The sequence below is a fragment of the Cornus florida genome, unplaced genomic scaffold (assembly GCF_030987335.1).
Source record: "Cornus florida cultivar Cherokee Brave unplaced genomic scaffold, ASM3098733v1 CherokeeBrave_3.0.0_Hap2_Chr02, whole genome shotgun sequence".
Taxonomy (NCBI): domain Eukaryota; kingdom Viridiplantae; phylum Streptophyta; class Magnoliopsida; order Cornales; family Cornaceae; genus Cornus; species Cornus florida.
The window spans coordinates 17888012-17909942 of NW_026775572.1; the positions used below are offsets into that span (position 1 = coordinate 17888012).

At 34.8% G+C, this 21931-nt stretch overlaps 2 protein-coding genes across 3 annotated transcripts; both read right to left on the reverse strand.

The window, feature by feature from the left end:
• Positions 1 to 87: 87 nt before the first annotated feature.
• Positions 88 to 3883, reverse strand: LOC132293993 (uncharacterized). 2 transcript variants are annotated; one of them, XM_059791693.1, is made up of 5 exons: positions 3661 to 3883; positions 3195 to 3276; positions 1215 to 1322; positions 992 to 1116; positions 88 to 590 (listed from the first exon to the last, which is right to left on the reverse strand). In XM_059791693.1, the coding sequence occupies exons 3-5, from the start codon at positions 1294 to 1296 to the stop codon at positions 351 to 353; spliced, it is 447 nt and encodes a 148-aa protein (XP_059647676.1). In that variant the 5' UTR covers positions 1297 to 1322; positions 3195 to 3276; positions 3661 to 3883; the 3' UTR covers positions 88 to 350. The 2 variants fall into 2 exon arrangements, with proteins under 2 accessions (XP_059647676.1, XP_059647675.1); XM_059791692.1 differs by lacking the exon at positions 3195 to 3276 and having other exon boundaries at positions 3661 to 3881.
• Positions 3884 to 4692: 809 nt separating this feature from the next.
• LOC132293994 (phenylalanine--tRNA ligase alpha subunit, cytoplasmic-like) lies at positions 4693 to 21085 on the reverse strand. Its single transcript, XM_059791694.1, has 18 exons — positions 20726 to 21085; positions 17593 to 17715; positions 17008 to 17100; positions 15338 to 15394; positions 14659 to 14714; positions 14350 to 14442; positions 13667 to 13757; positions 12172 to 12209; positions 11366 to 11404; positions 8048 to 8124; positions 7896 to 7980; positions 7721 to 7817; positions 6933 to 7029; positions 6027 to 6098; positions 5722 to 5788; positions 5469 to 5594; positions 5223 to 5277; positions 4693 to 5122 (listed from the first exon to the last, which is right to left on the reverse strand). Exons 1-18 carry the CDS (start codon positions 20870 to 20872, stop codon positions 5069 to 5071), a joined length of 1467 nt encoding a protein of 488 aa, XP_059647677.1. The 5' UTR covers positions 20873 to 21085; the 3' UTR covers positions 4693 to 5068.
• Between the last annotated feature and the right edge of the window lie 846 nt (positions 21086 to 21931).

The following is a 21931-nucleotide window of genomic DNA, read 5'->3' on the forward strand; positions in this document are numbered from 1 at the left end:
ATCGGTTGAAAGTATCAGTGCTATACTGTTATTAGTGTGCAAGTGTAAACTACAAGCTAATGTTCCTTGACATACCAAAAAGGCCTCAAGGATTATTCTTTGGATATATTCAATGGAATTGCAATAACACAAGCTCTGGGAATACAGATGAAAAGAGGCTTTCAGAACTCACAGTATCAATAAGCAGCTCATGAACTCGGAGTATCGATAACATGCCAAATCTTATTTTACATATGAAAAGAGGCTTTCAAAAAATCAGATTAATTTATCACAATTGCCTAGAAGTTTTAAAATAAACCAAAAACAGTAGAGTTGCATCCCATAATTAACTTCAGATGATAACCAGATAATTAAGCAGTCTTCAGCATAGGAGCTGCAGCAGCAGCAGCATTTGAGTAGACGGGGTGAAGCACATGGCCTTCCTTGGGCTCAACATGCACCCACTTGCGTCCGCTCAACTTGTGACGTTCAAACTTGACACAACCTTCTTTGAGAGCATACAATGTGTGATCTTTTCCCATACCAACGTAATCTCCTGGATGGAAACGGGTTCCTCTTTGACGAACAATGATGTTCCCGGGAATTACTCTCTGAATGATGAGCAAAAAATAGAATCAATAAGGTTCAATAGGCAATATATGATAACAACAAATCTTTTCTTCTCCCTTTATTTTCTGCTTCTTTTGACAACTATCGATTTGTTTCGATGTAAAATATTTTTTTTCGGAGAAGATTTTCCATTTTCAAGTAAAATATATATTTTTTATTATATTTTTTGGTGTTTGGCAAATATCTAGACCGAGGTTGAGTTCGTGGGGCGGGATGTGTAAAATAACTTACCGAAAATTGCTGGATAAGTTATTATTGTTAGATTTTAATATATTTTTTCTTGGTAGATGTTTTACGACAACTGAACACCAAAAAATAAAAAATATATATATTTTTAAAAATATTTTACGTCGAAACAAAACAAGAAGTAACATCATCTCACCTCTCCACCAAACTTTTTTACCCCGAGACTCTTGGGGTTCGAATCTCGTCCATTCTTTGTGGATCCTGCGGTCTTTTTGGTAGCCCATCGTCTGAACATCAGACTCAGTCCTCCTCCAGATACATCTATATTAAGTATAATGGAAACATTGTTAGGCCAAACAAACCAATAATCCCCTGTAATACCAGAAGTACTGTTGTAAATGAAAATGAGAAAATCATACCAATGGCAGTGTTGTAGACGGGAGTCTTTGTAACTAGTTCATTGAGATTCAGTCTTCTACATAGTGAGGTCGCAAGATTCATCTTGTTTATCTAAATGAGGAGAGAACCTGAAAGAAATTCCGCAACTCCACAATTAAGGCTTTGATTGATATTAAATTGAAGAATCTTTAGTTGTGATTTTTGAAAACCCGGGAGTGGACTAGTGTTACAAGGGGGGCCTTGTCCACATCGGATCCAGATGGGAAAGTGAATAGGTATATATGGGTTGGGTGTTAGCCCCACCTAACAGCTTAAGTTTTTGGGTCGGATCGCGAAGCACCCGGCTCGTTATAGTTGGTATTAGAGTCAGATCTATTCCTTGATCCAGTGTCATGCCAAGTGCTCGGCCCGGAGTAGTCCGCTACGTCTCTCAGGTAGACAGAATGGCCCGATCACAACAAGGGTATTGTGCGGATCTGGATGGGGAAGTGAATGGGTTTATTATATGGGTTGAGTATTAACCCCACCTAATAGCTTAAGTTTTTGGGTGGGATCGTGAACCACCGGCCCACTAGCCAGTTCACTTGCTTCCGATTTGAGGCTATTTTGGAATCATAATGTTAATTTTAATACGATCTTTTGTAAATCTTAGCATTTGTGTAAATTATGTTCAACACTGCATCTGTACTTTGCCCAATTTACCACTCCTTTCACCCTTGATAGACGAATATAAGAAGCCATCAATTTGCTATGTTATTATTTTTTTCTAAAGCAACAATAAACCAAAAATCTAAAAGCTCTTCAAAAAAATTTCATTAATTGACTTGTTCGTGTAATGATTTTTTGTGTATATCTTCCTCTGAAATGCCACTTGGCACTACATGAGATAGCAAGAAAAAAAATCGAAAATGCATATATAGGAAGAGACAGGGAAAGCGCGTGCCCCCTTCTAATTAATTGCTATTAGGGAATATCTGGTTCGATGAGAACAACAGAAAAAAGTTTTAATTATCCCATATCAAATAAGAAATTTTGTTCTTTCTCTGGAGGAAATAAAGTGAAGTACTCCAGATACAGAGTCGGAAAAGGTGTCTATAACTTCCTCTTTCTTGCTTTCTCTTGATGTTTCTATTCACTAAAATTTTCATCTATATTCAAATTAAAAAGAAGTAATATTCTTGGTATAACTCATGGTTAAAATTTATATGAATTTATCGACTAGGATTGAGTTATCGATACCTAAAACAAGTCAATATGAGTTGCCTTTACACCAAAGTCCATTATATATTTCAGATTTGGTATTACATATTAGTGACAGACAATATCTATTTTTAATCTTTTTGGTGACCAATTTATGGACAGACCAAACTCAACTCAACTAAGCCTAATCCCAATTATTTGAGGTTTGTTATATGAATCAGGTTTTGCCATGAGCAGACCATATTTCAAATTGAACCATGTTGAAATGAAACAATTAATCCTAGATTAAGATTTTCAGTAAAATCCAACAGCAATCATGTTAATGAGATAATTATATGACAACAACTAGATCATTTCTACTTCCAGTATATTTTAAGGAAAACGGAATCCCAAGCATTACGGACTCAATCACCACAAGTTGATAGAAGAAGAGTATTTTCTAATGGACAACCTATATGGCTGTGCTGCAGCAATATGATAAAAGTTATTGAGTGTTCCAGAACAATTTACCAGCTACACTGTTTTTTTTTTTTTTTTTGTTCGATCACACACACATTGCCCAAGCCGGGCTCGAACCCCTCTCATCCTCTTTGAGGACGGGGATGCTATAGCATTAAGCTAGAGGCCCTTTGGTACCAGGCTATGAGCTACACATCTTCTTGGGCATTCAGAATAACAGCAATCACAATAGAAAATATGGGGTCCTACATGTTTCAAGGAGGTTTAGGGATGGTTTCAAACCGAATCCGGAAATTCAAAACAACAGCTATCACAGAGGTAACATTATATAAAAGGGATACCAGTGCAAGAGCAATGTCTTATGGCATCATGGTGAGTATCTCTCTCCACAGGTACCCACAAATTAGAATCAACAAAAAGCACCTAAGAAACATATTATCAAATATGTACATGTGTTAACATCCAGAGAGCATTAAGATTAGTCAACAAGATTAAGAACTTGAATCCAGCAGTCATATGAAGTAGTTACATTTCTCTCCATACACATATTACACATATAACTTCAAAAACATATAACTTTTAATTAATAGCTCCAATCTGGTGAGTTTCAACAATATCAATGTTGTAGTTTTGAGCGTGTTCTTGACTTGAAATGAATTATATATATATATATTAGAAATGTGAGATTGTAATTCGTAAGAAGAGATGCATACAAGCAACAAGATGAGGTTGAATAGAAGAATAGCCCTAGACTGAAACCCTAAGAGAGAGAAGAAAATGGGGAAGGTGCGGAACCACAAAATATACCTGTGATAGGTGGTTCGACAACGCCGATCGTCCAAGTCTTCTTTCTACGTGGTTCTTTGCCGGCAAAAGGGTACAAGTCTAGAAGTAACGGAGAAGGGGAATAGAAAGAGATGAGTCCTTACTTATTTATTTTTGGTTTTTAGGTGGTTGTCCAACATTGGATCTTGACCGGGCGAGTCATGAAGCAATTCGGCAGTCCGTTGCACTCTCTTTCATGATGCTTATGATTTTGTTCAATTGAACTCCCTCATTTTTAAATTATATATATATATATATATATAATTATAAAATAACACATTATTTAACAATTAGCAAGCCAGTGAGAACCATCAAAACGGTAATCTTCATTACCATTTAATTCAGTTCAAGATTTATCTAATTCTCTCTAAAATCTCTCTCTATACCACCTCAACTTCCTCTTCCTCTGGTGTTTTTTGGCAGAAGAGTATGCCCTTTTCCGACGTCGATGAAATGCTGATAGCTTTGATTCAAACAATCGCTATTCATCTCAACCATCAATGACGATGGTTAGATTCCGCGAGGACCAACACCTACGGGAGGCAGATTTGATTCACAGAATCGTTTCTCGGCCATAGTTTCAGTATAGATGTATGTGTTTGTGTCTATAATATATATTGATTCTATGATAATTTAATCCAGTATCTTGTCTCATACATATATCTGTGATGTGAGTTTAATCCTGCTTTCCTTAAACGAATGTACAATAAGGAGGAGATTTTCATGTATAGACCTCAAATTGGGTGAGATTTGAGTATAAGAAAAAAGAATAGTCGTAACATTCCCTTCAGTGATAAGTCGTTCTTTATAATTTTCTTCTATTTTTCACTTCTCAATCATTTTAGTCAGTCTTAACAACCATGCAATTAACTAGCTTGCTTCAGAAAACGCAACTAGCCATTGTGTGAGATAAGCTTGATTCATCACTATGCCATATATTTGTCATGCGATCCTCCTCTTTTGATTATTAAATTGGCCTGAAGACAACACTACAATACATTAATACAACAGGAGTAAACTCGATATCAAATCCATTTCATTTCACGGGAAAAATTGCAGAGTGGCTGGCTGTATTGAAGGAAAAGTTTAATACAATCAATTAAGCTAACATCAACTAAAAAGTTTTAAGTGTTTCGTGACCATGAATCACACTTTATGCTACAAACAACAATCAATAAATAGTGTCCAACAATGACTTTTATCAATATTGGATAAGAATAGAATTTATCTCAATGATTGCCACATTAATCGGTGACCAAAACCGATCAGCAAGTGTATCTGTTTCTCTCACTTCAAGTATGTTATCCTATTTTTTTCAAGTTCTAAAAAACTGAGAAGGTATAAAAGGACCATCTTTGCATAGATATGAGAAGTGGACGCTATGCACTTTCTATTCAATTCCAAGACGACATATAGGGTTTTTCTTGATGAGACTGAGATCAACCTGCAAAGAAAAACATTATAATTAATAGTTACAATGCTGCTGAACTTCTATCGAAAAAAACTACTTTCATAGCTTTCTTATGGAAGCAAACAATGGGTACCTTGTGTCCAAAGAGATCTCGGATGTTATCGATATGATACAATATCATGGTTGGTCTGGTCAAAACATAAAACGAAATATTAACACCAAGTAAAATATCGTCAAACAAATATGTAAATTTGTGTTTCTCTGTAATCCCCTAAAACAAAATTCAAAAATATTGGTCTTCTACAAATTGACATGAACAATGACATTCTGATCCATCATTATATTAAATTCAATGAATAATAACAGCAATTTATCTTACCTTTCGAGGGATAGGCCCCATGCAATAACCCGAACATCTTCTGGGAGTCCCATAGGGAGTAGCATCTCAGGCCTAAACATGCCAGAATTTCCAATTTCTACCCACTTCTTTAAGCCTTCATGATAACTGCCCAGATGCAAAAATGATTAATCTAGTTGCTGACTACAGCCAAAAATAAAATAAAATAAATAACAATAATAAAAATCTAGTTGCTGGCTTCAAGACCCTGTCTAACAGAATTACGATTTGCTACCCGAAAATTTCCATGCTGGGTTCAGTATAAGGATTGTAAGCGGGCTTGAAACGTAGCTTGGACATACCTGAGCATAAGAAATGTAAGAATATAAATCTAATATATTTACTGCTTTTGCGTATTGTCTTATCATCATTTTCCATTTTTCTATGTAATATATATTATTCATTAAAATGAAAAACTGGATATACGGTAGAATTATCAAGCTATATGTTATAAAACTTTAATATAAAACTTTGTCGCAAGTTTACTCAAAAGCTGAAAAAGAATATAAACCAAAGGTCAACAGTAAATTGACGAATTACCGAGACGGGAAAAAAAATCACTCAGAACTCCTTTCAGGTCACCAAGAGTAAGCCCTCGATCACATACCAGTCCTAAAAACAAAATACAGATGTCCGGACAGGTTAAGAATTCACCAAAAAGCACAAGAAATAAATTAGAAGGTCCTTATTGTCCCATGTAAGTTGATTTTTTCCTCTATTTACATGACATTATAACTACAAATTCGTTATCTAATTGTTCCAAATGTCAAGGTCAATATACCAGAATAATTTTGGGTCATGAAATGTTGCTATTCTCAATTACTTTGTCACTTGCTTTGATAGCTTCTCATTTCCACAAAATGGCCCGTTCATGATAATTGTTTTTTTTTTAAACATAAAACAAGATATCAAATATGAAGAAGAATAGAGAATTCAAATAACAAAGGAAATTAGCCAATCAGGTCAACTATTTCAGTGTACACTGTCGGTGATTTGGTGAAAATGGGTCAATCCAAATAAGCATCCAGCTAAACTAACCTTAATATTCCATCCCGTGCAAAGTGGAATAAGGGTCTTATTTTGGTGCCTTTAAAGCATTATGCATGCCCACCAAGCGTCTCAATAAAATAATTCATATTGAGAAAATTATTAAATTTATTTTTGTTCGGAGTGTTATGCATATTCACTATGCGCCTGAATAAAATAGCTCATCATGGGAGAATGATTATGTGCAGAGTGTAACCCAACCCCAACTTCATTTGGACCTTTTGGGACACATCAAGAAATTGCGCGGTAATCAGTCTAGGCTCAGCATATTTCAGTTTTTCTAGCTATAATGCTATAGTCACCAAGTTCAATGAAGATTTGATGCCACAATGACAACGTAAATGTAAATCCTGACGGAAAAGTAATAATACATTCATTCTTTCATTGATTGTTAGATACCTTCTATCTGGTGAAACTCTGCCAGATGAGTGCGATCTACAGCTTCATTTCTGAAGACGCGATCTATAGAGTAGTACCTTTTGGGAGCAAAAGGTTTCTGAGAAAAACAGCAACTCAATTAATACCATGAAAGCGTGATGAAAACAAACCCTCAATACACACACACACAGAGAGACTTCATATTGGCAGTGCATTTGGTAAAAAAGAATACTGAACTGTTACGAAAAAGGATTAACACATAAGTTAAACCTAACTTTTCAGTTTGGGACATGTCTTAAGCTCAAGTTTCAAACCTTATTCAGGGTAACTTGGAAGTTTTTTTTTTTTTTTTTTTAAACCTGTCAATGGGTAACTTGAGATTGAAAAACAGAATTGTAAAATGGACAGTCTTTGTTTGCACTTACTATTTATAAAAAGCAACCAGCCATCTACTACATATACATATTCAAGAACTTAGAAAGGGTTAAATTATTTGACAGTTGAGCCAAGCTAAACTCATAAATCACACAATCCATGCCATATACTGCACCACATGACATAGATTCCACATCAAGCACCATATTGGTGTAATATATATATATATACAGGGTGTCCCCAACCCACTTTGAGTAGGGATTAATCCCTACTGCTGCATGCAATCGCCTTATAAACATGTGCACTGGGTAAGCTTAAAGATAGTTGAACTTGAGACATCAACTTATCCCAACTCTCAAGAACCTGTAAAAGAAAAATGTGCTGCATTACCAGATGAGGAAATATAAAAGGGTATCAGGATAACACAAATAAACCTGTGCAAGCAAGTACAGCATCCTCGAGGAAACAGCAGTTGTATGAGTTCGTAGAACGTTTTTGTTTGCATCTTCTCTTTTCCAATCATATCCATAACTACAAGAAACTGATCTTATTAAAAACACTCGTCGGGGTAGAACAGTGGAGTTGAAGAACATAAGAAAAGTAGCATACCCTCTGGAACCATAGCCACCAGACTCGTGGACAGACTTCACCCGCTCAACATAATCTTCAGGCAGCATCTTTGTTGTCGAAGGAACTACAGTAAGTAATCACATGACCATCAGAAGGAAACCAGCTTAATGTGAAAATCAAGCCAAACTAACCTTGCAGGAAGAATGTATCATGAGAGTCACGAGCAGGGTGTTGTTGTGGCTGGAACAGTGCATCAAAATTCCAGAAGCTGCAATGGCCATCAAAATAAAGTCAAACTAAACTTTTAGGACCATTTATTGCTTCCTGCAATAATAGTATAATTTTATAACCATTCAAAATACTGGACCAAAAATGATCAAAGAAAACTCAAGGAAAAAACATTCTTTAAAAGAAAAAGGTAAATTACCCTGACCTCCCCTGAGGTTTGTCCAAATTACTCACAGCTGAAACTATTTGAAAAAGTGTGGTCAACCTCCTTGAGGATTGGCATAATCACACTGACCACCCCCCACATCAGTTAAGGGTTAAGTCTATCAGAAAAATACTTTCTGAATACCGAACTAGCCTTAAATGAAGTAAAACAACTTAAATGACCCTATTATTATACCAAATAACCATTTCAACCAATTTTGATTGGACAAGAGTACCCTTGCCCTTTTTTTTGTGTCAAGCAAAGAGATACTGTGGTCTCTCACTCTGCTTTTCTCCTCTCTCTCTCTAATACTAAGATCAACAAAAAAAAATTGAAGAAACACCAGATATAAGTCTTATGGGTTTGTTTGGTGTCGGGTGAGAGTCCCCGAGGGAGTACGTAAATACCTTATGGTGATCTTTTGAGTTAATCAGCCCACTATGCAATAAGCTCTTTTGTGAATGAGAATCCAATAATTCTAGGCAGGTCATTGATCAAACAGAAAGCAATGGGTCCATTAGATTGCACAAGGATTTGAGCACTCTTTCAATTGGGTACTACTAATTTAGTATATCCGTTTTCTTCTGAATGAATAGATTTTTCTGTTATTGTGGAAGATATTGCCCTGCAATTTCAAGTAGAAATGTGTTGAGAAAAATTATACAGTCATTTGCTGATTGGTAAAGTTATTCAATTAAACCAAATAAAAAAAAAAAAATGACCAGTGAAGTTATGTTATTTTGAATTTGATTCCCCAGATTCTTTGTTTGCAAATTAGTTGAAGGGGTAGAGGAATTTGCTATTGGACGAGAAATTCTCACACTGGTCAGCCGAGGCATTTGCAAGAAACTTGCATCTCCATAGAAGCCCTCTTGATCACTACCAAGACTTTTGAATCAAGAAATCACTCATTCACTGCGATGTTAGTATTGCTATTGAAATTTCCCAATACTCTAATCTTTATGAATGCTATATTTCCTGCCACAAATGTGTCTTTATATATCATCCAACCAACTGAACAATGAATGCATGCTCCGTACCTGATTCGACTAGTTTGGGGCCAAAGGCTTTGAAGAGAGAGGAGGCCAATAGTGGAATGAGAGTGTGCAAGAGAAATTACTTTGGTTTCAGGTAAGACAGACAGAGAGAGAGAAACTGGTTGTCCATTTGAAAAAAAAAAAATTTAATAATCACTTTAGCATCTTTAGGGTTAGAATGGTACAAAGGTAATTGAGCTTTTTAATGATGACATCAGCAAACAAGTAAGCAATTCAAAAGATGCCACTAAATAAACTGATTGTATTAACTCCTCACTCCACCGCATGGTATGATATTGTCCATTTTGGGCCCGAGCCGGCACGATTTTGCTCTTGAATTTTACTCAAAAAGGTCTCATACCAATTGGAGTGTACAAATCCTACATATATAGCACTTCCCCTTTCCACACCCAGGTGATGTGGTAGTGCGCATCCGTAACTTGCTCAGTGTGGTAGCCTGCCAATGCCTCTTGCACCCGCCCACAAGGTCACCACAATCACCCCCTGGGGGCCCAACGTCTTTGTTGGCCACACTTCCGGTTGGGTGAGTCTCTGATACCATTTGTAATGACTCACTCTACCACATGGTATAATATTGTCCGCTTTAGGCCTTACCTCGCAAAGTTTTGCTCTTGGATTTTACCCCAAAAGACCTCATACCAATTGGAGTATACAAATCCTACATATATAGTACTTACCCTTTCTATACCCAGGCAATGTGGGATTGTGCACCTGTAACTCGCCCAATATGGTAGTCTGCCACTTAGACCCGTCAACGGATTAGATTTGGGCCAAATCTAGCCTAATCCAATCCAGATCTGATAAACCTTTTACTCGATTTGATTTGATCCGATAATCCGATGGTTTTTTTTGTAAATGAATCCATAATCTATTTGTTAATAAACGAATATCCGATTCAATAATCCAATCCGGTAAAGGTGTAGTTTTTTATAATAATAATAATAATAATAATAATAATAAGAAGAAGAAGAAATTAATGTCAAAAGAGAATAAAATACAATGATTAGAAGAAAAAAAATGATAGAAAACAAAAGATCAATAAAATATGGAAGGGCAAGAAAAAAAGAAAAAAGAATAGATCATTTACTCTTTATTAATGAATAAATATTACGACATTATTAGTATGTATACTAGGTGATTTATTAGTATGTTGATAAGAACACCACACTATTGTACTTTAAAAAATAAAAAATAAAAACCCCACACTATTATACATATAACATTATGATTACCTTTTTTTTTTTTTTGGTTACCTCTAAATTCTAATACAAATATGATAGGAGTGTTGATATATATATAATATAATATATTATTATATATATAATTATTATCGGTAGGATTAACATAATTCATATCCGATTTGTTAGACTAACGGGTTATCGGATTCAGATCGTAATCGAGTTATTGGAATTCTTGTTCAATCCATATTCGATTAATCGGAACGGATTCAGATCGGAATCTAATCCATTGACAAGTCTACTGGCAATGCCTCTTGCAACCGCCCACAAGGTCGCAACACTCTAACAGGGGGTGTCAAAGTGTTTTCTCAAATAGTTTCATCCGTGAGTAATTTGGACAAACCTCAAGGGAGGTCCGGGTAATTTATCCGAAGAAAAAGGGATCACCAAGTTCAATTCATCTCTAGCAAACCATTTTTAGTCATATACTAACTTCTTCAGAGGTGTTTGATGCATCTCATTGTTTAGCGAGTTGTGGTAAAGAAAAAGAAAAAGAAAAAAACACAAAAAAGAAGAAATTCTAATAGAAAGAGTTGTTATGCAAGGAATACTGCCTAATTGATGATGAAAAATTACTGGCACACGTACTTCATTGGTTGTCAAATTCCAGGATTAATAATTAATTTCAGTAAGTATAAGCATTTGGTGCACATATGCCTTAATTTTGTAGGTATTTGGGGACTACTAAATAAACTTACAAGTGATTCAAATCTGTTATCAGAAGCTACAATTGACTGATTTACGCAACACGTATAAGAATAATGGGAGCAGACCAGCTACCTGCTTTCAGCAAAATTGTTTGTTGGCATCTCCTCAAATCTGCATACAGTAAGCAACCAATTTACGACAATGTCAATCTTAAAATAGAGATACTCTGACAGATCATGTAACTTTATGGTGCAGAGCAGGGATGGTGGCAGCTAAGGCCCCAGCTAATCCTGGCTCAGTCCCTGGTGCAGAGTATTCTTAAATTCACCATTTATTTATCACCATTTGCTTCTATTATTTGGTTAATTCTCAATATGCTCTCAAGATTGTCCATTTTGCAACATCTCAAGTAAAATTTCTAGGCAATTTACTGGCTTTTTATGTATCTAATTAAGCCACACAAACATAAAATACTTTAAACCTATTGATACAGTGTATGCATGCATGTGCGTGTGTATTTTTAATAGAACATCTAAAGTGTCTGGAAAAAATATAAACAAAGTACATGACTTCACAAACTAACTGTAGTTGACTAAAATTGAAAATGAGCTTGTATAACATAATATAGAAATATAAGTACTAAAATAGCAAGACCAACGCAAATATAAGACACATGAAAACGTAAACATGGATGATTGTGGTGCAAAGTTCTTTTTCTTTTCTTTTTTACAAAGGTATAACACAGGGACCAGTGTCCCAAAAGGCATTTGAATCCATCACCTATCCCTTTGGAGTGGAAGGAGATACCACTCAAGCTAACAGCTGTTGGTGTTATGGACTCATGTTGCAAACTTTAAACCTTTGTACATCAATATGCAGACATACGCACACAAACACACACTTAAAAATGTGTAAAACAGAAAAATCATCACTCTTACCCCATCTGAAGAAAAATCATTTGCAGTTGTTGTCGTACCTGAAATGAAGAGATGTTCAGAGGCAAAAATCTTATGAACAGTTGAACAAATGTAATAACAAGATTGAAACTTCACCTAAGTTTTATGGTCATACATAATGCAATAAATTGCAGGTGATAAGAGTCTCTGACCAAGAGTTAATGTTGTTCTTTTTGCTATTACTTTCGACGCAAATAATGCAACAGTTATCATCTATGTAAGCTAGATACCAGCCTATCAGGTCAATATTCATATCCTTTTCTGTTAAATTATGTGACTCAAAATTAATTGTCCACTTGCACCAGCTTCATCAACCGTGGAGAACAAGTCTTGGGCTTGAAAGTGGTAGCCCGCCTTTGGATATTGTGAAATCAAATTCATTTGATTTAGCAGGATCGAATAGGAGTTTATGAGAACAAGAGAAAAATATGACAAGAAAATAAAATAGGCACACATACAAATGAGACAAGGATTTACGTGGTTCGGCTATGCCTACGGTCACGGGAGAAGACATAACAAATATTTCACTATGAAAGTAAAGAGATACAAGACAAAGTGTCTTACACCCAAAATTCAATTACGCCCAACTATGGATATTTATAACCAAAAAACTGGGCAAACCATTCTTAAACCGCAAGCACCAAACAGCTATACATTAGATGGTTTGTTGATGATGTAAAACTGTACTTTGAATTCTTTCTTCTCACGCAATGACCAAAGGCTCCAATTACAGCCATATTCATTTGACTGTAATAACTAGACAATTGCTGATATAATGGGTGACTACAATTATTCTTGTAGACCAAGGAATTAGCATATGGGGCAGCTAAATCAAATAAATATGATTTCACAATTTCCAAAGGTGGGCTACCACTTGCAAGCCCAAGACTTGTTCGTTGATGAAGTCAGTGGAAGTGGACAATTTAATAACATTTTCCCCAAATGATTAGGTATCATTTGACCAACAAATATTGTCTGAATGACCCTATTGACGACATTTTCATGCATACGTGACGTGAGAAACGGTCAAGTGGCAACCATGTGTCTTAAGCACCAAGTGCCTTGTGAGGTAGAACTTTTTAAACAAATACTGCTCTTGCATCGCAAATCATATCAATTTCAATTTCCAAGCTTTCATTGAATATAAAAAATATATATCCAGTGGTCGCTTGCATAAATTTGTGGATGGAAAGACCTTAAATATCCTATTGTAAGGCCAATGTAAAGCCCACATTCATCCATAAAACATAGAAACTGAAAAACATTGCAAAATTAAACCATCTTAAACTGTTAAACCCAATATCTATGGTTTCTTTTCAACAAACAAAATTCTTGTTCTATTTCATTCTATTGTCTGGTCCCATAACTATTTGGATTCTCCGTCAATTGCAAACATTTGCTATAGTGTAAAGTCCAACAACAATCAAACTCGGGAAGAAAAAATAACAAAAATAAAGATATAAAATGATATCCTTACCTTGAGCAATGGATGGAGATGGCCGCCTTCGACAGGCTGACCTTTAGCACTGAAGTTATACTCTTTGAACTCCAATTCCTTCCAATCACCCCTTTGAACCCAAAAAAAAAAAAAAAAAGAGCGACAAGGACTGTCAGCCAGACAAGTAAACAAATAATTTCATGTTAAATATATTTGAAATAAAAGGACAACTGACACCTATGCTCTACTTTCCAGACAACCAACTGCCCCCTTACTCTACTCCCTTCCTTCAGTGAGACACGCGGATACATATCACTCAAGTAAATAACCCAATGCATGAACTCTCAAGCTAACGCTCACAATTCCATTGGTACACAAAAAGTGCAACAAAAAAAAATGTATGGTTAGAACTTAGATGATAGCCAAAATGCAGATCAGTAATCCATAATCATTAAAGTTTTTTTACACATCAAGCGTAAGATTGTACCCTTGACAGCGTAAGATTGTTTACTAGAGCAATATGACAAGATAAAATGACAAAAACTAGTATAATCTTGCATTTAAATTAAAATTTTATATGTATATTATAAAACCTGACTGATAGGTTGAAGCTGAAAATGATTATTATGCGAAGAGTTACATCCTTAGCAGACCAATCAATTTTAAAGGTCTGAAAAGCTGTCTCTCCAAGGAAGAAATATACATCCAAATATCTGAATTACCTTTGCAGATAATCTCGAGTCAAATCAGTAGCAACTTTTTTCCTTTCTGGAGCATAATTGGCACCTTTTCTTATTGAGTAGCCCTTCCATATCCTTAAAATAAAATAAAGAAGTATCAACAAAACAAACAGAAAACAAGTATACATAGTAAGCATAACGCAGGAAAACATCTCTTGTTTGGTGAGTAGAAACTCCAATATGAAGAATGACTACTTCTATCCAAAAAGTTTCAGCATCTAACAAAAGAAAGAAACAATCCTGATAAGCTAATAAATAAGATATAAAAACAAACAAATAGAAGAAAATTACTGAGGAGTAATAAGCTTTCTTCTTTTGAGAGCGTCAACATCTTCTGGGTTGATGACCTGAAATCATCATATTTCAACAGAACAACCAACTCGAATGAGTAAAATACATATACAGTAGGAATAAAGTTATTTTCAAAATTGAATGGGAAAAGAATTTATTTGTTAAAAATCTCATGTGATATGAAACATGTGCATATAGGAGATGGTTAAAAAGCTAGCTACAACAGTAGCTTTAAATATAGAGAGCTTGACATGACATGATCGGAGATGGTCTTCATATAAATACCAATTCTAGCTGACATGACATGATCGGAGATGGTTTTCATAACAATACCAATACTAGCATAGCTATTCTACTATATAAACATGGTTCTTTTTTAAAAAACATATACTATATCATACTAAATAATAAGCACAACTTTGCATTTGTACTAGTAAATGGTAATAATGTATTAAAAGCTCCGGGGCAGGGTTCTTGTATAGAAAGAGAAGTGACAAAAAAATCAAGTTAAAAAAACACTATTACTGAAACTGTTGAAACTAAATTGTTTTATTTTATTCACGGAAAAGAGATCAAAACTATCAGAGAACCTGAGCTCTCAAAACAAGAAAAAATTCAACATTTCAATTGTCAAAGATAATACTAGTGTGCGTTAACATCAATTGAAGATATTGTGCACCTCCCCATCTTGTACCCCTATAAGCAGATCTTTAACTCTGTCTTCTACATGTGGAACCTACAGCAAGTAACCAGCATCAGAAGAATAAAATATATTACCAGTATAATAGACATAATCCATAAGTGGAAAGCCCACATCCATATCAAGCTCACGGTCATATGAACATGCATCATCAGGTATTTAACCACATTAATGAATTCAAGAGAACCATCTCTCTTACTAAGGCAAAATAGACAAAGTGATTGAAGTCAATGTGACCAAACATTTCCACTCTATGCAAAGGACTACAAAGAAATGGGTCAGAATTAGATTGCTGTCAAATGAACCTTAATTTAATTATTAACAAAGACAAGAATCAATAAGAAACATGATAGATGAAATAAAGTTTAACCATAAAATACATATAAAAAGCAACAAAAAAAAATAGAAATACCAAATACCATCCACATCACATCTAAGCACCTGCATCCAGTAAGGGTGCGTATTTTGGAACCAAACAGGTCCCAACGGTTCCATAAAAATTGGAACCAAATGGTTTTGAGCTTTTTTATAGTATAGTTATACTTGTAATATAGGAAGGCATTAAAAAAATTTCCCACTGCAGTAGTTACTCAAAACTCTCAAACACGAGCAGATTACTCTTGCATACTAGGAATTCCTAGTTGAAGACCAAAAATTGCATGATCTACATCATGATGAAATTTCAAGAGTATCCGGGCCTATTGACTAAGGCTATGGACTCATTGAATACATCATTGAAGCGCACATGCAGCCCAGAACATCTAAGGGCATTACAGACGTGTTATTGCCTCAAAATTTCATGGCCTGGAAGGCCATAGTCCCCCTAAGAAGCTGGTCACGGAGGATACCTCCACATAGCTAGTTAGCAGGCTGATACAAATCACTCCACCGACTAAGAACAACCATGCACCACCACCCATAGAATCAAGAAAAAGCCATGCCGTCAATAATTAAGCTGCATGTCTGGCCAGGTAAGTTTCCAGTGTTCAGTCAAATTAAGCTGCATGCTCCACTCCGGGTGGTGCCATGCCGTCAATAATTGAAAGGTTTGATAATCACTAGTGACTTCTACTGATTGTTCCAAAATTTTGATAGCATATGCTGGTCTTAATTCAAATTCTCTTATATATAATTCACTTATTTTAACCTTAGGTATGTCCATATTTGAGATATATTTAACTAAATGATCAATATTTACTTCACTAATATTCTTAATATGAGAGCCTTGTTCAGATTAGGCATTTTAGGAAACGTTGGAGTGTATAAGATACAAACGGGGTGGACCTTGGCGCAACAGTAAAGTTGCTCCATTGTGACCTAGTGGTCACCGGTTCAACACAGGAAATAGCCTCTCTGCATGCGGCAGCAAGGCTGCGTACATCAAACCCTTTCTAGACACCGTAGTAGCGGAAGCCTCGTGCACTAGGCTAGCCATTTTTTTGGTGGCATATAAGATACAAACCTTCACTAAAAATGCGATTTTACATTTTTAAATTACAAAAAGAAATGAAGTCAAAATTGCAACATATCATAACATGAACAAGCAGGTACCAACAATGTAAATTTCAAAATTCTATTTAAGAATTCCTTATTCCTTGGTACAATATGGTAACTCTAATAGATAATCTGAGATTTTCCATTGGATTTACCTTCCTGCTCACACGTTGCTTACCCATCTCCACCCATTGATTCTTTACGGCCTGTGAGCGGCCTATTTTGAAAATTGAAGGATCGAGATTTCTCTGCATCCACAAAGATCATTTCATCAACACATATTTGGACAAACTAACTGTTACTCGCAAATATATCTTCTACAATCATAAATCATAATTCAAGAGATAAACTGAACACAAATTTTATGGAAGAGCACAATATCTCCACCAGACTTTCAGGTATTGTTTGGTTGCTAAAATTATTAAGTGGATGCCGCAATTCAAAAAAATTAGATTGGTTGCCTTATATTACAATAATTTGAATTTGACATTTAATCTCATGATACCAAAACTAATAATTGCAACAGATCATACCTAGAAGAAGCAGATCCAATAAACAAATTTACAATAAAAGCAAGCATTTTAAAAACGTAATGCCATATTAAACCCAATATCGATCACGCTAATGCAGCTTTACTATATATTGGGTCTTAAAATTGGGTCAAGAGAGTAAATTTGTTATTTCATCCATTGCACAGAATTCCAACACCACTCAAAAATCTAGATCTAAAGGATGCAAACCTGCAATTCTACTGGTGGGATACCCTCTGCTGGTATAGCCAAGAAAAACTGCACTTCAGGTGATCCTGCAGCAGCATACGTTCTCCCTTCCTCAGTAAGTACCCATTTTTCCCGCTTAATGTCCTGCACATTTCCGCATAGCAAATGCAATCTACAGATTACTTAGCAATTTCAAGGAATAAAAATTATAAAACCAATAGTTCATTCAAGAGAAGATACAATTCCAAAGGATTGTTGTGCAATTACAAGCGAGTATGATATAATATGACACAATATTCTTTTTTCTGCCTTAAATTAAAATTATCTACAACTCAAAATTGGTTTTTCCTGCTTTGAATTATTCTCTTAATAATTATTAAGGGTTATGAACTTCTTTTTCATGTAAATCCCAATTAAGATTAATACAAAAAGAAGTTGGCTGATGGACAACAACTGCCATCAGGTTTCTTAGCTGCTCCAACAGCTAATTTTTCATTTATATTTTGCTGTATTGTTGTTAAATTTGCTAATTTTTATAGCCTGCATTTTGCATGGATTATTATATTGGCTCCATTGTCAATACTGATCTGATTGAATAAAGTATTAAATTGACTTGGTTTCTTTTCTTTTTTTTTTTTGGCAGGTTAATGGTTGATGGAATGGCAGCCTCAAATAAGATAGGCAAAGTGTTCCAAGAGGAATTCATCAAAAAAGGCAAGTTGCTCTGTGTTCGCATGTTCACAATTCTCTTTCCATTATTTTGATGGTTAGAGGTAATACCAACAACAGCTAGTTTGAGTAGTATCACCTGCCACCACCGAAAGGGAGGTGTAGGATTCATGTCTTGGTCTGGACATGGGTGCATGTGTTTTACTCATCACACACACATGAGTGCGAGCACATATATGCATACATATACAATTAATATAGAACTAAGAAAGGCGAAGCTTGCCAATATTAAAAAAATAAAATAAAATAAAAGAATTAGAAGAAGAGAAGAAAGAAAGAAAGAGAAATCTGGCTGAAAACATAAAAAAGTAATGTGATCCTACTCAAAAAAACTAAAATCCCTTGAGTGACTTTCTCATCCCTACTTTGGCCATATCTTGGAGTACTTTTTATAGAAAATACATTCAAAAGGGGAAAAAATAAGGATGAGAGAATGCAATGTGACTTTACTATTAATCCAGTATGTTCCACCATTCTCGTTTAACTAATCACAATTTAGGTTCCAATAGACCATGAATCAAATTGGATGAATTTGCGAATGGATCGAATCCCTATAAATTTTACAGAACTCTAGGTCAGAAGCATATGTGGAGATTCAAATTTATTTATCCAAATTTGGCTGTATATCTGGCAAATTGGGCAATATTAATACATTTGCTTGAAAATTGGATATTAGTGACCAAATATAAACGGAATTGTTATTTAGTGACCCAAAAATCACAAAAACATAGAAATCTATAAGCTGGACAGTGACCATTTAAAGCTAATTACTAATTCATTAAAACACCTAATAGTTGTCTAGAATAAATAGAGTAATTTACTGGAGGATGAAATTGCCCTCCTGCATACTGTGGGTCATACTTCACAAGCTGATATGGGTCACGCTCAAAACAGATGCAAAAACACCAATTCTTTAATTTTCCTTCGCCTCCAAAATCACCTTCCCGGCACACTTCTGTTCACTGTTGTCTCTGGTTTCCAAATTTGGCCATTTCTTCACCCTCTACTTCTTGTTCCGACAATCCTCCCCACCTACAACCCTTTTCCATCCAAACACGTCCCCACAGTCAAACAGTTCTTCACATACGTCACCCTTGAACAAAATAGCCCATTAGGAGGAATTAACCAGTGTGATCTCAAGAAGAAGCAAATGAAATTGGATCAGTTATGATTCATGGTTTTGTGAGGTTTATCAATTTTTGAGAAAACGTTTGATATCTATGCTAGAGCTTCCTTGATCTGTTTTCTTGAGTTATAGGGAAGACATATAAGAAGGAAGAGAGAGAGGGTATTTTAGTTTTGATTGATAATCCACTGAGGATGAAGGACTTGATGAGAGGAAAGTAAGAGAACTGGTTGACCAAAAGTCACTAGGGATGTCAATGAGGCGAGTTCGGGGTGTGTCACCCCTCCTATGATCCTATCCAAACCCACCTTGCAAAGAAAAATCAATTTCCAAACAAACACTGCTCTACCTAACATCAAAGTCGGGACAGGTTCGGGTCACCCACCATTATACCTCTTTAGAAAAAATCAATATTGCTTATATATTTACTACATTTTCGGAAAACACTATAAACGAGGATTTAACAATGATAAATATGAATTATCTAAAACTTTGTAGCTAATATTTAAAATTATCATGAAAATAAGAAGACTAACCCGTTTCGGTAGGGACATATTGGGATTCCATTTGAGCAGGTTAAATTGACATCCATAGTAGCTAACACCACTCAAAAGCGACATTCACATAGGATTGCCACATTAGACATAGGCACTTGATAGGATAAATATTTAGTTGAGTACTACTTGCAAATTTGCAAGAATTTCTTTAGTCAGTCTATAATAATCTTGTAGATACCAGAGGCTATATCTTTTATTCGAACTCCCTACAGAGAGTATTTTTTTTGTTCTCTTTCTACAGTGGCTTCAGCTCCTCATGAACAAAATTTGCTTGTGTGCAACTTTATTTGGGTTGCTTAAATTTTCTATATACTAATTGTAGTTATAATTATCTGCACTGCATGTTATACAGCACCCAATTGCTTACGCTCCGTTTGTAAGTTTATAAAACTTTCTTAAGAAATCAAAATTTTCCTGTGTTTTTTTGTACGAAAATTTTATGGGAAAATGAGGTGCTTATGGAAAGTAATTTCCTCTCAAAATTTTCTTTTTCCTGAGATTTGCTGTTTCTACAACTTATACAAAAGTTGTTTCGTAGATTAAAGATTGTCTTCAAATTTGCTGGAGTTCTGTTGTACAAAAAGTCGGTAAATGGGTTGAATGCACTCAAGTACAAGGTTATATCTTGCTCTCTTCAGTAGTTTTGTGTGGAGCAAACATTTCATTGCCACTACAGAATGTATTTATATGTACAGTATGTACGTGTGTATAAGTAATGGTTATGACAAAAAGGAAGGTGAACCTGAGCATCGACGAATCCGAAACCACGGAGACTCTTGATAACGTTAACGATGTCGTCGTGATCAATTCCGCGCTCGGTCGCGAACTGACCCGAATCTGGGATTTCCTCCTCCTTCTCCAAGAATCCTAATACGGCCTTTTCAGCCATCTCTCGCTCTCTCAACCCCCGCTCTCTCTGTGTCTAGGGTTTTGGAAGGGCAAAGACGAAGATAAGATGGCTCGGGCCGAATTGAGCTTTTGGGTTCTAATCAAATATGGAAAATGATTCTTCCTTTGGTTAAATGGAATCAACTATAAAAAGAGAAGGAATCAGAAAATTCTTAGAGCCAAGTTTTCTAACTATTTTTATTTCAGAGGACTTCTAAAAACCATTTAAACATGTTTTCTTGAAATACTATTTGGACCAATTTTTTTTTTTTAAATATATACATTGTACCATTATATATATATATATATATATATATATATACACACACACACACATCTCTATTGTATATACATAGAATAATATATATTTGGCTCTTTTGTGTTTTTTGGTTGAAAGCTTGCGGGTCCATGAACCTAAAATTTATTTATTATTTTGTATTTTTAAGTTTCTTTATTTCTCTTAAATAAATAGTTAGTTCTACTCCTATTTAAGAAGTGTTGAAGTATTATTTTAATTTAAACAATATAAATGAATATAAATAATTATATTATTAAATTTAATAATTCATCAATTTATTAAAATTTTGATAAAAATAGACATCATCAGACACAAATTTATTTATTTATTTAGTATTTGAAATTATAAGAATTTTTATAGAATGCACAGTCCCTTCATTTTCATTTTCATGCTATCCATTTCTATCTAACCAAACGGAAAGAATATTTGCGGTGAATTGTTATACTTACTTTTTTAATTGGTCAATTATGCAACAAATAAGAAAGTTGAGCTATCCACTTAGTTGTATCTAGTATAAATAGACAATTAAAAATTATTCGGTTAGACAATTCAATGCAAATATTGGGTGTGAGTAACTCATCAAATATTTGGGCCTATTACCCTTGTTTTTTTCTTACTTTTTTATTTTTTATTTTTTTATCTTATAAATTCCCTTCTTTTTTTCTTGAAGGAATTGAGTATTGAATTTTTTTCAAGAGTAACAAAATTCTACATTTGATAAGCGTTTTCACATTTCAACTTTGTTTTTTTTATAATTTTGGA

Bases quoted from the DNA above. Each gene is read 5' to 3' on its own strand.
- LOC132293993 (XM_059791693.1), bottom strand. From the start codon at position 1,296: ATGAATCTTGCGACCTCACTATGTAGAAGACTGAATCTCAATGAACTA. The intron at 1,117-1,214 runs GTATGATTTTCT...TACTTAATATAG, and splicing joins CGTCTACAACACTGCCATTG to ATGTATCTGGAGGAGGACTG. The intron at 591-991 runs GTGAGATGATGT...CTCATCATTCAG, and splicing joins TAAAAAAGTTTGGTGGAGAG to AGAGTAATTCCCGGGAACAT.
- LOC132293994 (XM_059791694.1), bottom strand. From the start codon at position 20,872: ATGGCTGAAAAGGCCGTATTAGGATTCTTGGAGAAGGAGGAGGAAATC. The intron at 8,125-11,365 runs GTAGCTGGTCTG...TGGCCATTGCAG, and splicing joins AACAATTTTGCTGAAAGCAG to CTTCTGGAATTTTGATGCAC. The intron at 7,030-7,720 runs GTTTATTTGTGT...TGTTTTTCTCAG, and splicing joins TGCTGTACTTGCTTGCACAG to AAACCTTTTGCTCCCAAAAG.